Source organism: Malania oleifera, chromosome 6 (genome assembly GCF_029873635.1).
Source record: "Malania oleifera isolate guangnan ecotype guangnan chromosome 6, ASM2987363v1, whole genome shotgun sequence".
NCBI classification, from domain to species: domain Eukaryota; kingdom Viridiplantae; phylum Streptophyta; class Magnoliopsida; order Santalales; family Ximeniaceae; genus Malania; species Malania oleifera.
In genome coordinates, this window is record NC_080422.1 from 36,768,464 (window position 1) to 36,783,385 (window position 14,922).

General features: G+C 37.0%; 1 protein-coding gene across 1 annotated transcript in view; it reads right to left on the reverse strand.

Annotated features, from left to right (window-relative positions):
* The window catches only part of LOC131157041 (protein transport protein SEC24 C), a 103,054-nt gene that overhangs the window by 71,882 nt on the left and 16,250 nt on the right, over positions 1-14,922 (reverse strand). Inside the window, exon 7 of the mRNA XM_058110884.1 lies at positions 5,459-5,578. Within this exon, the coding sequence (XP_057966867.1) occupies positions 5,459-5,578 (120 nt within the window). The remainder of the gene's footprint in view (positions 1-5,458; positions 5,579-14,922) is intronic.

A 14,922-nucleotide genomic window follows, 5' to 3' on the forward strand; every position in this document is an offset into this window, starting at 1 on the left:
TTAACAGTGTTTATCGGTTGGCTTTAGCCTCTCAGTCCAAAAGGGAAAAAATCACCAGAAATAACAAAAATTATTGCTCGGAAAAAGAAAAATAGGACACACTAGCCCCAGGCACACACAGATGCCACAATCACATCTTTTTGCTAAAAATGGCAATTAATTAAGAAGGAAAAGATATATGAGGATGACACCGTATCCTTATATAAGGATGACACTGTATCCTCATAAAATCACAAAAAGGAAAAGAAAAAAGAAACAAAAATAACAAGAGAAATTTAGGGGATCATGGAGAAACAAAAAAAGGGGGAAAAATATATATATATATATATATATTATATAATAAAAAATCGAAAAAACAGACAGAGAAATAGGAGTGTGTGTGTGTGTGTGTGTGTGTGTGAGAAAGAGAGAGAGAGAGAGAGAGATACAGGGAGGTTGATCTTATTATGAAAGAGTGGCTCTAAAAATTTTGAGGCTGGTTTCAATAAGTTCCTTTATTATATAATAAAAGAATAAGTATAAAATATAAAATAAAAAAAAAGAGAAGATTACAACCTAAAAGAGGGCAAGAAATCATCAAGAAAAAAAAAAAATTTTAAAGTCTAATAAAAATACTACATAAGAAGCCCACTCCTTAAACCCCTCACATCATAAATAATAATTCACTCAACACTGCAGATTTGCTAATTCCCTCATCCGTCTTCATCTTTATTTCATGTCTTTACCCCCATCCAAACGAACTCCATTACCGTCAGGAGCGAACAGCTGCAAGCCCATCTTATCTGTCAAACGTTGAGCTTCTAAGTCCTTCCTGATTATCTCCCCTCCACTCCATACACAGCTTCTCTTCCCCCATTCCACCATCCTTAAAGATAGACACCCTCCAAACCTTCACTTGGAAATGGCAGCATACATGATTATATCCCAAAGTAAATCATAAAAACATTGCCATATTGTTCCCAAAATGCTTCAAGAAGCAAGCTGCCATACACAGCTTCTCTCCCCCCATTCCACCATCCTTTAAAGATAGACACCCTCCAAACCTTCACTTGGAAATGGCAGCATACATGATTATATCCCAAAGTAAATCAAATGATTCAAAAACATTGCCATATTGTTCCCAAAACGCTTCCAGAAGCAAGCTGCCATCATGATCAAACTGACTAGTGGCCCCACTATCAGTATCCAACATATCACCCCATTTCTTCTCTTTCGTCCCCTTATAGTCCATCACATCTGTAGCCCCCCCTTCTCAACACTCAAATTCCACAATACACAAACCTCTTCGAACATTTCTTAAAAATAAATTTTTGTTCTCCCCTCCATAGTTGTTAAATTGAGATTTGAATCAAGAATCAATTTTTGGAAATCAAGAATCGAATTGAATCCAAAGATTCGGTACAAATTTTCAAAATCAATCCTAAATGACATGCATATATTAATATACAAACAATGAGCAACATAGTAAAATACATTTAATTTTGACAATAATTAAAACCATATTTCATTCGTATCTTTCCCTAAAGAAATGAAAAGTAAGTAACTAAGTCAAGAAAAATTAATTAAACATATTAACTTTATGTTGTTTAAGAAAAAGAATCAAAAAATAAAAGTTAAAAAAACTGAATTTTGGGTGTTTATCAACAGTTTAAAAAAAAAAATCTGATGGGCCTTGGCAATTAGCATCAGCTTTTACTCTATCTTTTATCCCTGAAACTTGGGCCCCATAAAATCCCAATTGGTCTAACACATTGGCCCGCTCTGAATCAAAATTTAAGCCAGACTAGAAATTAGCCATTTTACTAAGTAAAGGTCCCAAATCTAACATAATTCTGAAGAACCCAGAGAGAGACCCAGAGACAACCCGTCTTCAACCATTGACTTATCTCATGCAATGCCCTAGCCGGCTGCAAAACCTCTTCATTTCTCACCGTCTGCCGCTGGCACACACTTCACCACACTTCAAACAAAAATTTTCATTTTCAAAGCTGACAACTTCCTTCAATGATCAATATTATAGGATTCATAGCCCCAATACAGGATCAGTGCCATTCACCATATAAGAAGCATCTTTATCTGTTATTTCCACCATTGGTTGACGTTCTCTTGTGAATTTCTTCCATCCACCACAACAATAACTCCTAAACCTCCTAGAATATGCACACAAAATCTCATGCAATTTGATGAGTCCCTAAAATACATGATTTTAGACCCTCATTTACCTTTATTTATCCTCATTTTATTATGTATTTGCACATAGTTATCATTGTTTAGAGCTATGCAAGGTTTTTTTATCTTTTCAAGAAAAACAGGTTAAAAGCATGGAGTTAGGCATTACGAGAAGCCAAGGAGGATTTGGGAGACTCAAAGTTCGAATTCAGATGTCCAGCCAAGCTCCGAAAGCTTCAGATCATGAATGAACAAAAATATGATGCTCGACCATGTGGCGCGACCAACAAAAAATAAGGGCGACTTAGTCTTCCACTGTAGACTCCAAGGTTCAGACTGACATCAGAATGCTACAAGGTTCGACCAAGTGCTTGACCAAGTGACCCGCCGGGGCGACCACGTCGAGATACTGAGACAGAGCTAAGAGCAGAAATATCGAGAGTCTCGACGAAGTGTTCGACCAAGAGACCTTCAGGGGCGACCATGTTGAGTTCCTGAGATTTCCTGAAGACTGATATCCTACAAATCTCAACCATCAGCTCGACCAACAAGACCCTGAGGCGCGACAAAGTCGAAGACATTGAAGATTTAAATCCCTGACTTCTCGCGAGTTCCGACTAGGGCGCGCACAAGAATGACAAAGGGGCAACTTGGTCGACAGCGACGATCTTCTGTGCAAGATTTGCTGCTAACTTTCCTAGCTTGTAAAACAAACCTAGCCTATAAGTATTCGCTAAGAACACAAGCTATGAGTTCCTCTTTGGCCTCTCTTAGGTTAGTGACAGACTTAAGATGTCATTGAGAGCCAAGTTAGATTAGGAGTAGCATAGTTTTCCATTCCAGTTACGGTGTGTGCATGAAGTGCTCGACGGCCTATGACAACCGGCGGCATTCATGTGCTATCCGTATATATTACACGATCACTCTCTTGTACCTTTTGGCATCCCGACCATGCTCCGGACGGTTGGTGCACCCTTGCTACCCTATGCCCTCGATCGACCCTCTCCCGCTTTAGCCCGCTTGGGTTAGTACTTCGATCGAAGTCTGAAGGAGCGTAGTTAGAGGCATGGCATCTAGTCTCTGATTCAGACCCCAGCATCGCTTTGTAGGAGTAGAGTAACATAGAAATTTACTCGCTTTCCAGTAGTGTAGATTTACTTGCTTTCATTTAATTGCTTTCCAATAGTTGTTAGTTTACATGCTTTCATTTAAGTGCTTTCAGTAATTGGATAGAAAAGAACACCAAAAATATCATTTTTACTTCTTTTTCACAACAAGGCTATAATAAACTATTTTGGAAGTGGTTTGATAACTGCGCTTTGAGTCCCCGTGGATCGATACCCGACTTACCCACTTTCTACTGAACTTGGGATAGTTAGGTTTATAAATATTATTTTTCGTAGTTAAGGACCCAAGCCTTGGGAAGCCTACCCCAGTTCCAACCCAACCATAGTTCCAAAAAATTAACCTTTGTAGACCTATTCGCCATCCAATATTCAACCCTCACAAATCTAGTTTGGAAAAAACCTACCCAATTTCCCAAACAATGACCACAAGCATCTGCAATCCATTTTGCAGCTTAAAATGAAACCCTAACCCAGTGATTGTGTGCTGATTCTCTCAAGCAGAAACACAAACCCACCTATTATACTTTCCCTAGCCACATGTCAAAATATTTCCCTTCTATCTGGATTCTGGACATTTTGCCAAATACCATCTTCTCTCATGATGCTGTAGCCATGGCCAAGAAATAATGAAAGGGAACAAGAGCTCCAAGAGTGGAGAAAGAGTCAAGTTCCTGGTTTCAAGAAGTTAAATTTTAAATTTTAAAGATATTGGTTTCAAGAACTTTAAAAATTGGTTTTAGGAAGTTGAAATTTAAAGGAGATAAAAGATTGTGGCAGAGAATGAAGGCCCTCTCACAGGGAGGGAGTCTTAGGAGATTAACCTAACCCTTCAAAAAAAAGGCCCACAAGAGCAAGAGAAACAATAGACATCTAGTGTTGTGCTACTGGAAAAATTAGAGCTGTTTGACCAAACAACAATCAATACCTCCACCCACGAGAAAAATAGGGGAAAACAGAATGCATAAGCTTGAGGGTGCCTTTAATTAGAGTATCCAAACACAGTAAGCAGAATAAATGGCATGTGGCAGCAGACCTAAAAATTTTATTCAACCCCACCATATCTGCAATGTATTAAATTGATCCAAGCTAATCTTCCTGATCACTAAATGCCTTTTTTTTTTCCAAAAAACTTGTAATATGAATCAAATGCTTTGAGTGATAGGCCAGAGTATCCAAGCAACAAGCAACATCAGTGTTGCCAAGAAAAGATACCATACCATGCAAAAGCCTAGGGCTTGCCCCTGACTGCATAAACAGACCCCAAGTTCCCTGTCATCCAATATCACAATTTTGGGGGCTACATTTGTGTGCATTTCAGCTGAAGAAATATCATATTTTGGTTGCATTGGGTCAACAAATGCTCAAATTAAGCCTCAGCCTGTTACTAGTGCAATTGGGAAGGCAAAACTGAGACAAACCCTTTCTAGTACAGGGATGCCATCAAAAATGACTGGTAGACCAAATTCAGGAAACACAGTAACAGTTATTTATAATATTTCAAAAAAAATGGTAGTTTTCAGAAAACATAAATAATATTAGAAAATTAATGAAATAGTATTTATTAAATGCTTTTCCAATTAAAAGCGCATTAATGCTAATAGAGTTGAACTCAGGCTGTTAAATGCATCGCCAAGCAACCAGGACATCACCATAATTTTATTTGGGTTAGGCTAGAGCTGGTCCTAAGTAAAAACCTTAAAGAAAAAAATGAATGATCACCAAAAAACTATTTATTTCAAGCAGGTTCAGAGATCATGCAGAGTTAATTACTGCCAATCCTGCCTCTCTTTGCTGGTATATCTACAAATAAATTTGCACATAGCAGCCAACAGTTCTACAAATAAATTTACACTACTTCAAGGCAATTTCCTCACACTTGCAAATTTCAGGCTGAAGATAAAGCAACATTTTCACGTCATCACTAGGGCTCAAGCACTAAATAATTACTGGAATATTTTACAACATGCATTGGGAAAAGGGTCATAACAATTTTTAAACAATTCTGTTTTTGAATTCTATCAGATTTGAAGGCAATATGTATCCATTCCAGGCAATAAACCAATGTAATGAATAAAGGACACCAAAGGTTCATCTGACCAAAATAGTCCAATAAGCAAGCAAACCAAATGTCACAATATTCCTGAAACACACAAGAAACTTACAGGAAAATCAGCGATAACTTGGCTGATTGCACTGCAAGCTGCAGCAGTGGCACCAGTCTGCACAGCATTCAGGGATACATCGATGAGGAAGAAGAACACAGCAGGCATAGGATCACGAACCTGGAAATCGGAGAAAGCAAGCAAAAGATCACTTATCCCATGACCCAAACAACACAAGAATAAAAAAGAAATACCTTTGACCAAACAAGAACAATAGGAATAAATTAGCAATTAAAAAGAAAATACCACCAGCTACTTTATAAAATTAAGTAATGCTAAGTGATTTCATCGTAGAAAAAGGCAAAGTTAGGACTTATGTTAAAATATGGTGCTTGTCTGACCATGTAATGCCACCAATGACAGATGATATATATTTTCCACAGCTGACACAAGCCTCAGGAATAAACCTATCAATGAATCACACAAAATAAAAGCTCGACACTGTACACATTTTCGCAGTAAGGCAGGAAACAGACACATTCAGTTCCCCTTCTTTAGCTAATTTTTTCACTTCTGTAAAAACAGCACAATCAGTTCCACATCTGATGGGCCTTCTAAGACAGATCCATTGCAAAAGTAGTAAATCCCTCATTACATTCTCCATCAATACTGTAGAAAATAGTGTGTAGGTTCTCAATGGTTGCAAGTGGTACATGAAGCAACCAATCAGCATATGGAAATGGAACTCAAGACTAGCAATATATGCTGGCTCTCTCGTTTGATAAGAAAATGAATTATATTATACAAACAGAAGAACCAGAAGTAGAATGAAGGGAGAACAAGATGTCTACCCAAGAGAACAAAATACAGAAAAACAAAGTAATTACAAAGTGCTGCCCAACAATGCCTATTCCCTAACAAGATCAGGCAATGGCAAACCCCTGAGAGAATGGACCCACATGGAGGCTGAAAGGACAGCTCTATCCTACAACAAACTGGGAAAGTTACGCAATCATCGAAGGTTCTCGCATTTTTTCAACCAATAACGTCCACAAAATAGCAAGCACCACCCTATGCCAAAACACTCCTCCTTTCCTGCTCTTACCAAAACCTCACTATCTCAAGCGTAAATTGGCCCACCATCCAAGGAGACATCCAGGTTCAACAAAAGCAAGGAAAAAAAAAGAACACTCCAGAGGTGAGTAGCAACCCTACAATGAAGGAAAAGGTGAGCATTCATTTCATTGTACTTGCAACACGTTACACACATATCAAGCATAAGAGTCATATAAGGCCTTCTGATCTGAATCAAATCATGCATGTTAATTCTGTTCAAAGTCACCGTCTAGATAAAGGTTTGGATCTTGAATGAACTCTAGCCTTCCAAACGATGTGGCTCCAATGAAAAAATTTGGGTGTGGAATATTTGAGAAGATGAAAGAAAAAGGATTTGCTAGGGGAAAAAAAAGTCTTGATGAAAGAACAGATTCAAACTCTTTTATCATGTTTACCCTGAATACAACACTTATTACAGTAGAAAAAAACTGTCCAAACATTAGAAAGATACGTATTGTCCACATTGCATCAAAATGTGTCCAACAATTTTCAACGACAATATTCCATTAAATTCCAAACAAGTTCATGAAAGCCGTGCCAGCTGGCTAGGCCCAACAATCCGGGTCTTTCATGCAAAAATGAGCCTCCAACACATTACTACATAGAAGTGCCCAAGCTACTTACAAGCATCAGAGACACGAACCAAAACTCCTATTTCATGTCATGCGACTCATGAATAATTTCTTTCCATCATTGCAAAGACAAAAATTAATCATAATTTAGTAATATCCAGTCAAATCAAAACAGTGAAACATGAGTACCACCATAGTCCGTGAGTGTCTTGCCCCTTCTTCTCAATAGCAAAACACTTAACTACTTCTAGAGTAAATATTGGTTTTGTGAAGGCAATATAAGACCAAAGGTTCTGTTTTCTCCTCTTTTTAAGCACCAAACTAACATAGACAAGGAATGATGGTAATTGTTTAAAAATAAAAGCAATAAAAAGGAAATAAATATTGTTTTCAGGTTTCTAAATTATTCAGGTTTGTCAGGATATGACAGGTCCAGAATCGTGTGAATCGATAGATTCAGATTGGTTCGATAGATTCACGCGGTGAATTGATAGATTGTACTGCAATTCAGTTGTTTTCAGATCCACTGGTAAGATTCGAATCAATTTGGTGATACAAATCGTATGAATCAAATTGTGAGTCAAAAAGATTCAAACAACTATGTTCTATTATAAGAATCCTCCCAAGAGTTGTCTCCCACACACAGACACACACACACACACACACAAAACAAAAACAAAGACAACCCTATGGGAACCTGCTGCAAGTTGTCACACAAGGAGTAAATTTCCTGTAGTAAGAGCTAATTGTAAAGGAAAATTGTATGTTTTCCCACAATATTAGAGAGCTTACAAAATCTCATTTCCATTTGCCAAAATACCATTTGTTAATGGTTATTTAGTCTTTTAGAATTATTATTATGTGTTAAGAGTTTTGTTAGTGATAAGTGCAAGTTAGTATGGGTATTGTGGTCATTCCTCTTGTGCTTACATATATTATAAATAGAGGGAGAGATCTATCATTGAGTTTAGGTCTTCCACTTTACCCAATTACTCAACATGGTATCAAAGTTGGTTACCAGGAGGTCCTGGGTTCTAGTCTTGTTGCTCACGTTTATTGTGTGGTATTTAAAAAATTATTGTATTCCCAATAATGAGTTATATTATCGGGTCTTTATCTCTCCACATACTCATGCGGGGGAGTGTTAAAGCTTGATATACATTGTTGGCCCACAATCTAACAGCTTAAGCTTTTAGGTAAAGTGGTAATCTAACATGGAGAGCAAAGGGAACACGATGATGCTTGCCCAATTGACAAGATTCACACTCAAGATAGACACAGAACTCAATGCAAGAACTAGATTTTTCAACTTGTACAAGGACGGATAACCAAAACGACAATGGATTTGAAGTGGTGTAGCTGCGACTGTGCAGGCAATAGGTGGAGAAGGCAACTCAAGGGGGAAGTGCCTCCTCCAGCTTCTACTACTGTACCTCTTAGTTCCCTTATCGAGTGATCTTATTCTTCATGATGTTGATCCTCCAATAGCTGTTTGAAAAGGTAAACGCACTTGTACCCAACATCCAAACTCTAATTTTGCTTGTTATGATTTCTTGTCACCCTCTTATTACTATTTTGTTAGTACTCTATCTTCTATTGCTCTTCCAAGATCTATTTCTAAAGCCCTATCCCATTCTTGGTGGAGGACGGCAATGGTTGAAGAGATGTGTGCACTACATGATAATGATACTTGGGATTTGATACCTCTTCCTCTTGATAAGTCTGTGGTTGGTTGTTGCTAGGTGTACAATGTGAAAGTCAATTCTGATGGTTCTGTGTGGCTCGTCTGAAGGCCCGCCTTGTTGCTAAGGGGTACACTCAGGTGCATGGTTTGGATTATTTAAACCCTTTCTCCCCGGTCGCTAAACTTGCCTGAGTACGTTTATTCATTTCTTTAGCCACCATTTGTCATTGGCCTCTACATCAATTAGATGTGAAGAATGTTTTCCAACATGATGATCTTCATGAGGAGGTATATATGGAGCAACCCCCTGGATTTGTTGCTCAGAGGGAGTCATGTTTAGTATGTCAGCTCAAGAAATCATTGTATGGATTAAAACAATCTCCAAGAGCATGGTTTGGCCATTTTAGTGATGTATTACTTGAGTTTGGCCTTTCATCGGTGTGCAGTAGATCACCCTATATTTTATCTTCATACTCTATCGAACAATATTTTGCTTATTGTATATGTGGATGACATTGTGATCACTGGTGATGATGATCATGGCATCCAAGACCTAAATATTTTTTCTAAAGAGAAAGTTTCAAACCAAAGACTTGGGACCATTGAAGTACATCTTGGGTATAGAAGTATCAAGATCTCGTACGAGAACTGTCTTTTCAAAAAAGAAATATCATGATCTACAGGGTTGTTGGGATCCAAACCTATTGATACACCCATGGATCCCAATAGTAAGTTCATTCCAAATATGGGTGATTTGTTGCCTAACCCAAGTTGGTACCGAAAACTTGTTAGAAAGTTCAATTATCTCACAATCACTCGACTAGATATATCCTTCGCAACAAGTGTTGTGAGTCAATTTCTTGATTCCCCGAGAACAAGTCACTAGGATGCAGTAATTCTCATTTTGAGATATCTCAAAGGTGCACCAAGGAGAGGTCGCTTATATCAGGATCGGAGTCACACTCGTATTCAAGGATATAAATATTCAGATTGGGCCTGATCACCTTTCGTTTGAAGATCCACAACTGGATATTGTAACTTTATCAATGGTAATTTGGTGTCTTGGAAAAGTAAGAAACAAACTATAGCGGCCAGGTCGAGTGTTGAGTCAGAATATAGGGCTCTGGCACACACTACATGTGAACTTGTTTGGTTTAAGAACATGTTGGAAGAACTAGGTTTTCCACATTCTCAGCCTGTAGAATTGATGCATGATAATCGAGCTACTATTCATATTCCCTCCAACCCTATTTTCCATGAGCGGACAGAGCACATTGAAGTTGATTGCCACTTTATTTGGGAGAAACTTGTACAGAAGCTTATTACGGCCACTCTTGTGAAGTCTGAAACTTACTAACTTGTTCACTAAAGCCTTGGAAGATGCTCATGTGAAATTCATCTGTAACCACCTAGGAGCATATGATATATATGCTCCAGCTTGAGGGGAGTGTTAATGGTCATTTATTCCTTTAGCATTATTATGTGTTAGAGATTTTTTAGTAATAAGTGAGAATTAATAAGGGTATTGTAATCATTCCAATTGTACTTACATATATTATAAATAGAGGGAGAGAGTTTAGGTCTTCCATTTTACCCAATTACTCAACACCAGCATCCACTACACCGACAACATGTCTCGGAGATTGATTGCAATCTAATCAACAACTTTCAGCAACATTTGAGAGCTAGTTTTCTCCTTATTATCAAGAACTTTTAGACCATTGCAAACCTTTTTGCCAACAATATTTTGTTTACACACAACAATGCACTGTTGGAATGAAACTATCTCCCAAGTAAAAGGCAGCACTAGAAAATTCCCCATTCCAATTAAACTTCTGTTACAGGTCCATTTGTTGTGATGTTGTGATACTAAGTCCTCCATCCTCTGACGACAAGATTTGACATGACCATTATTAGAAACAACTTCCTTCATCGGAAAAACCTTACCTTCATACTGATGCAAACCTAAACATTGCCTCAACTCAACCTGAAATGAACAATGCTTGGTGCTCAAAGACCAATGAATGGAGGTTTGTTGCTGCAGAGGAGAACAAGGCTTCATATGATGGGCTTCACTATTAAGTACGGTGCCTGATAATAAGGTTCACGGTTCAGGCAAACCAAATCCCTTAAGCACAATCCAGCATTTAACATGCTAGAGCTTATTAAAATTTTTAGGTAGTCCAAATATAAAACCACCGTAACACCCATAGCAGTCAAAGATGTACCAAGTCACAAGGCACAAAGAGGTAATGATCTACACGCCTCTTGCAGATTGAGGTGAGAGAATATGCAAGGGGCATGTAGTAAGGCAAGAGGAGCACCTAGGTGTGTCTCATTCACCTTTTATTCAGTTTTTTCTTCCTCCTTCAATCTATCCCTATGATTGGAAAGTGTTATTAGAAAAATGTTAGCAACATTGGATCAGAGATTTTACTAAAGCGTGATGTCTCTCATGTCTCCTCTCTCTTGTTCAAAGGCCATTGGCAACCCTAAGGGCCAGTTTAGCTGTGGAAAACAGTTTTCATTTTCCATTTTTAATTTTCCAAAAAGATATAGAAAAGTCAGCTAATTGTTCGTTTTTATGACATTTATATGAGATAAATAAAAAAACAATAAACAGTTTTGGCACTATTTGCTTGTGGAAATAATTTTAGTTTTCATTTCTAATTTTTCAAGTAATTACAAAATGTCACCTTGTTTTCCAATTTTTCAAATTTATATAGAAAAGTTGGAAAAAATATTTTTTATTATTTTTAGATTTCTAACTCTTAAGTGTATGGGAGCATGAAATTTGAATCTTAGACTTCAATTTGTATTGACTATGTATAAAGTTTGTCCTAAATCAACACAAATCCAAATTCAAGCACCAAAATCCATTATTCCAAAGCTTCTTTATATAACTTTTGGAAAATTGGAAAACAAGTTATCTTGTAATTATCTTGAAATCTAAAAATAAAAAATGAGAAAATGTTTTGTACATTTAAACAAACTCTTTCTTTTCTACCTTTTAATACAAATCTTTAAAAACAAAAAAAATAAGCTAAAATTTTCATAATTCTTTCGAAAATTTAAAAATGGAAAACGGAAAATGTTTTCCACAACTAAACAGGCATGAAGCTTCTCACGAGCCCATGAGTTGGCCAATCCAGTGATTGGACCAGTACTCTCCAAATCAGGTCAGTCCTTGATCAACCAGAACATTAATTTCTCTCTCCTTTTTTCCTGCTGCTCTCAATCAGATCTGCTATGACCCCTCTTCTTTCTTCTACTCCATTTCTTCTTCACTATCACAGTCAGCCCGGGGGCCCCCCCCCCCCCCCCAAAAAAAAAACTTGTCAATGTTTTCCTCCCCTTCTTCTTGCCTGCTGTTCATGATCAGACTCAGCTGCTGTTAATCTGTGGTCCCTTTTATTTCTTCTACTCCTTTCTTCTTTAATCCAACAGCCAGTTTTCTGTTTCCCCACTCTTATATGTTCTTCTAGTCCTTTTTTTAAAATTTCAGCAGCAGTTTTTCATGGCATTTCTGCTTCTTTTTCCCCAAATTTCTAACATAAAGAGTGTGTTCTATCCCCCTTTTTCCTGTTGCATTGTTCCCCTTTCTGCAGTTTAATTTTTTTCACAACATGGCATCTGCCTGCTATTCTTTCATATTCTCTATTTTTTTTTATGACAAAAGAAATTGCATTAATAGGGAAAGAATTTACAAGGCGAAAGAATAAGAGGTCTCCTGAAAAAACAAATATTCTCCATTTGATAAAACTTATATCATATACGTGAAATTATTGATAGCATATTGCTATAAATCTGTAGTAATATATTCATTGTGTAATATTCCTCAAAATTTAGGTTTTTAAATGGATTCTAAAAGCTCATCTAATGTTGACTCTTATGTATATATATTAAACCATGCTTAGTAACTAGTATTTTGCATACCTATGTTGAACTATGCATCGTAATCAATATTTTGTATGCATATATGTTCAACTACTGAACATTTGGTACTTCAAATTTCACATACTAGTGCTACACTGTTGCAAATCTAGAACCCATTCTACAAGGCATTTTACACACAATTTTAATAAAGTACACTTCGCCTTTGTGAGAAACAAACCATCACCTCATACCTTGCGCCTAGACTCTAGAGACCCTTAAAGCCTAAATGAGGCACATTTGAAATCCATGGTTCTAAATAATGTAACAGTCTACATAACGGTGACAGTCACGCCTTCATGGACGTTATGTAATGAGTGACAGTCGCCGCATCTGTGAATTCATTTTTCACATTAGGAAATGTCTTAAAAACATATAAATACACATGTTTTGATCCTAAAATCCTACATTCTAAAGCTTTATACGATTTTTAGTAAATTTTAATCAATTTAAATATAACATATACTACAAGTATTGGACGCCATGTTTGTTACTTTAGTTGCCATTGGCAAAAAGAACCATGCATTTGCCAACTTTCACTACTGTATAGATTATAAGTGGAACTCAAACTAAAAAATCATAAATACAAAGAAATATAAAATATAGAATACTATCTTTTGTACTCTTTGTCTTTAATAGAATTTTTGTTGTCCAATAAAAATAGAGAATGTCCATATGTTAAACAAGAACGAAAATGCATACAATAGAATGTATTAGTCTCCAAACTAGGTGTAAGAAAAACAGGAAAAATTAAAATTAAAATTGAAAGAACTTAGAATACAATCTTACGTAATTTAATGAGAGAAAAAGATGGGTTCATTTTAATGATGGTAGATGAAAAAATGCATGCCAAATGCCAAGGAAAATAAACCCAAAAAAGGAAATTTTTTTACTAAAAAAAAATATCACCAACTAATAAACCAACCTAAAATTGAGTTTCTAAGCTTCAATAAAGGGAATAGAAAGGGGAAAATGAACTTAAAAACCTGTTTTAGTCATTCGCAGCTAATTTGGCACTATAACCGCCTGTAATGTTCTGTAATGTCCATTACAATACCATAACAAACCGTAACAGATATTACAGTCGTGAATTGGCACACCTCTTAGATACTGCCTCCTAACAATCTTGAAAACCACCGATACCTTTACATAATGTCCATACCAGCCATTAAGCACCGATTTTTGAAACTCAATTTTTAAAACTATGTTGAAAACTCTACTAACACCTGTCCAGAACTCACCCAAAACTGCACAAACCCCCTTTTCTTTACTACCTTCAAATCAACAGACCCTAGGTTATTCTATGCCACCACCACAAGACTCTGACCTCCATATTAAGGGTCTTTCCCACCACAAAAAGAACAAAGCAGCGAACTATTTCCCTTACACGTATTGTTCATTCTAATCAACTCATCCTTCCAATCTCCTCTTTGATTTTCATTCAAATCTAAGAGACTCAACCTTCTGCCCTAGTATCCCTATAATGCCTCCATAAAAATGGAGGACACTTATGCCCTTTCAAACCCTCAAGCACAAAGATGGAATATCCTTCCTCTTTTGAAATCAGACCCACTTCCAAAAAATTACCAACTCAAGTTTGGTATAATGACCACTAAATACCCAAACCAGCCAAATCAAACCAAAGACAAAACACTGGATAATCCACTGGCAAGAAATCTTGACACAGAGATTCCTTAACCCATTCTTCTCGCATATAATCACCATATCCGTACCTCTATCTTCTCTAACCTCGTACAGAAGGTTTTCCCTTCGATCTAAAACCTTCAATCAGGACTACTCACCATGGAGGATTTCTCTCTATCACAGCAGTATGGCACCATCATGATAGGACCAAGAAATTAGAGAGAGCTACAAAAGACAAGAGAGGCACAGATGAGAGAGAGAGAGAGCATTGTATTTAGTGAATTATAAAGGACAACTAGGGTCCTCCTTGAACTACAAAATGCTCCTATCATATCTCACCGTGTAAAGAAGGGTTTGGACACTTGGGAGAGACCCATTAAAAATCAAGTGCACCAAAAGTCATGGCAAGTTGAAAATTTCGGCATCTCAGTTTCAATGAATACCTTAAAACACTCCAACAATGCCTTGAAAAGCCATGTACAGATTGAAAAACACTAAAAGGTGAAAGCCATCTAAACAAGCTCATATTTTACACACTAGGTGGTGAGTTTGAAACCCCACCCTACCCCCAACCC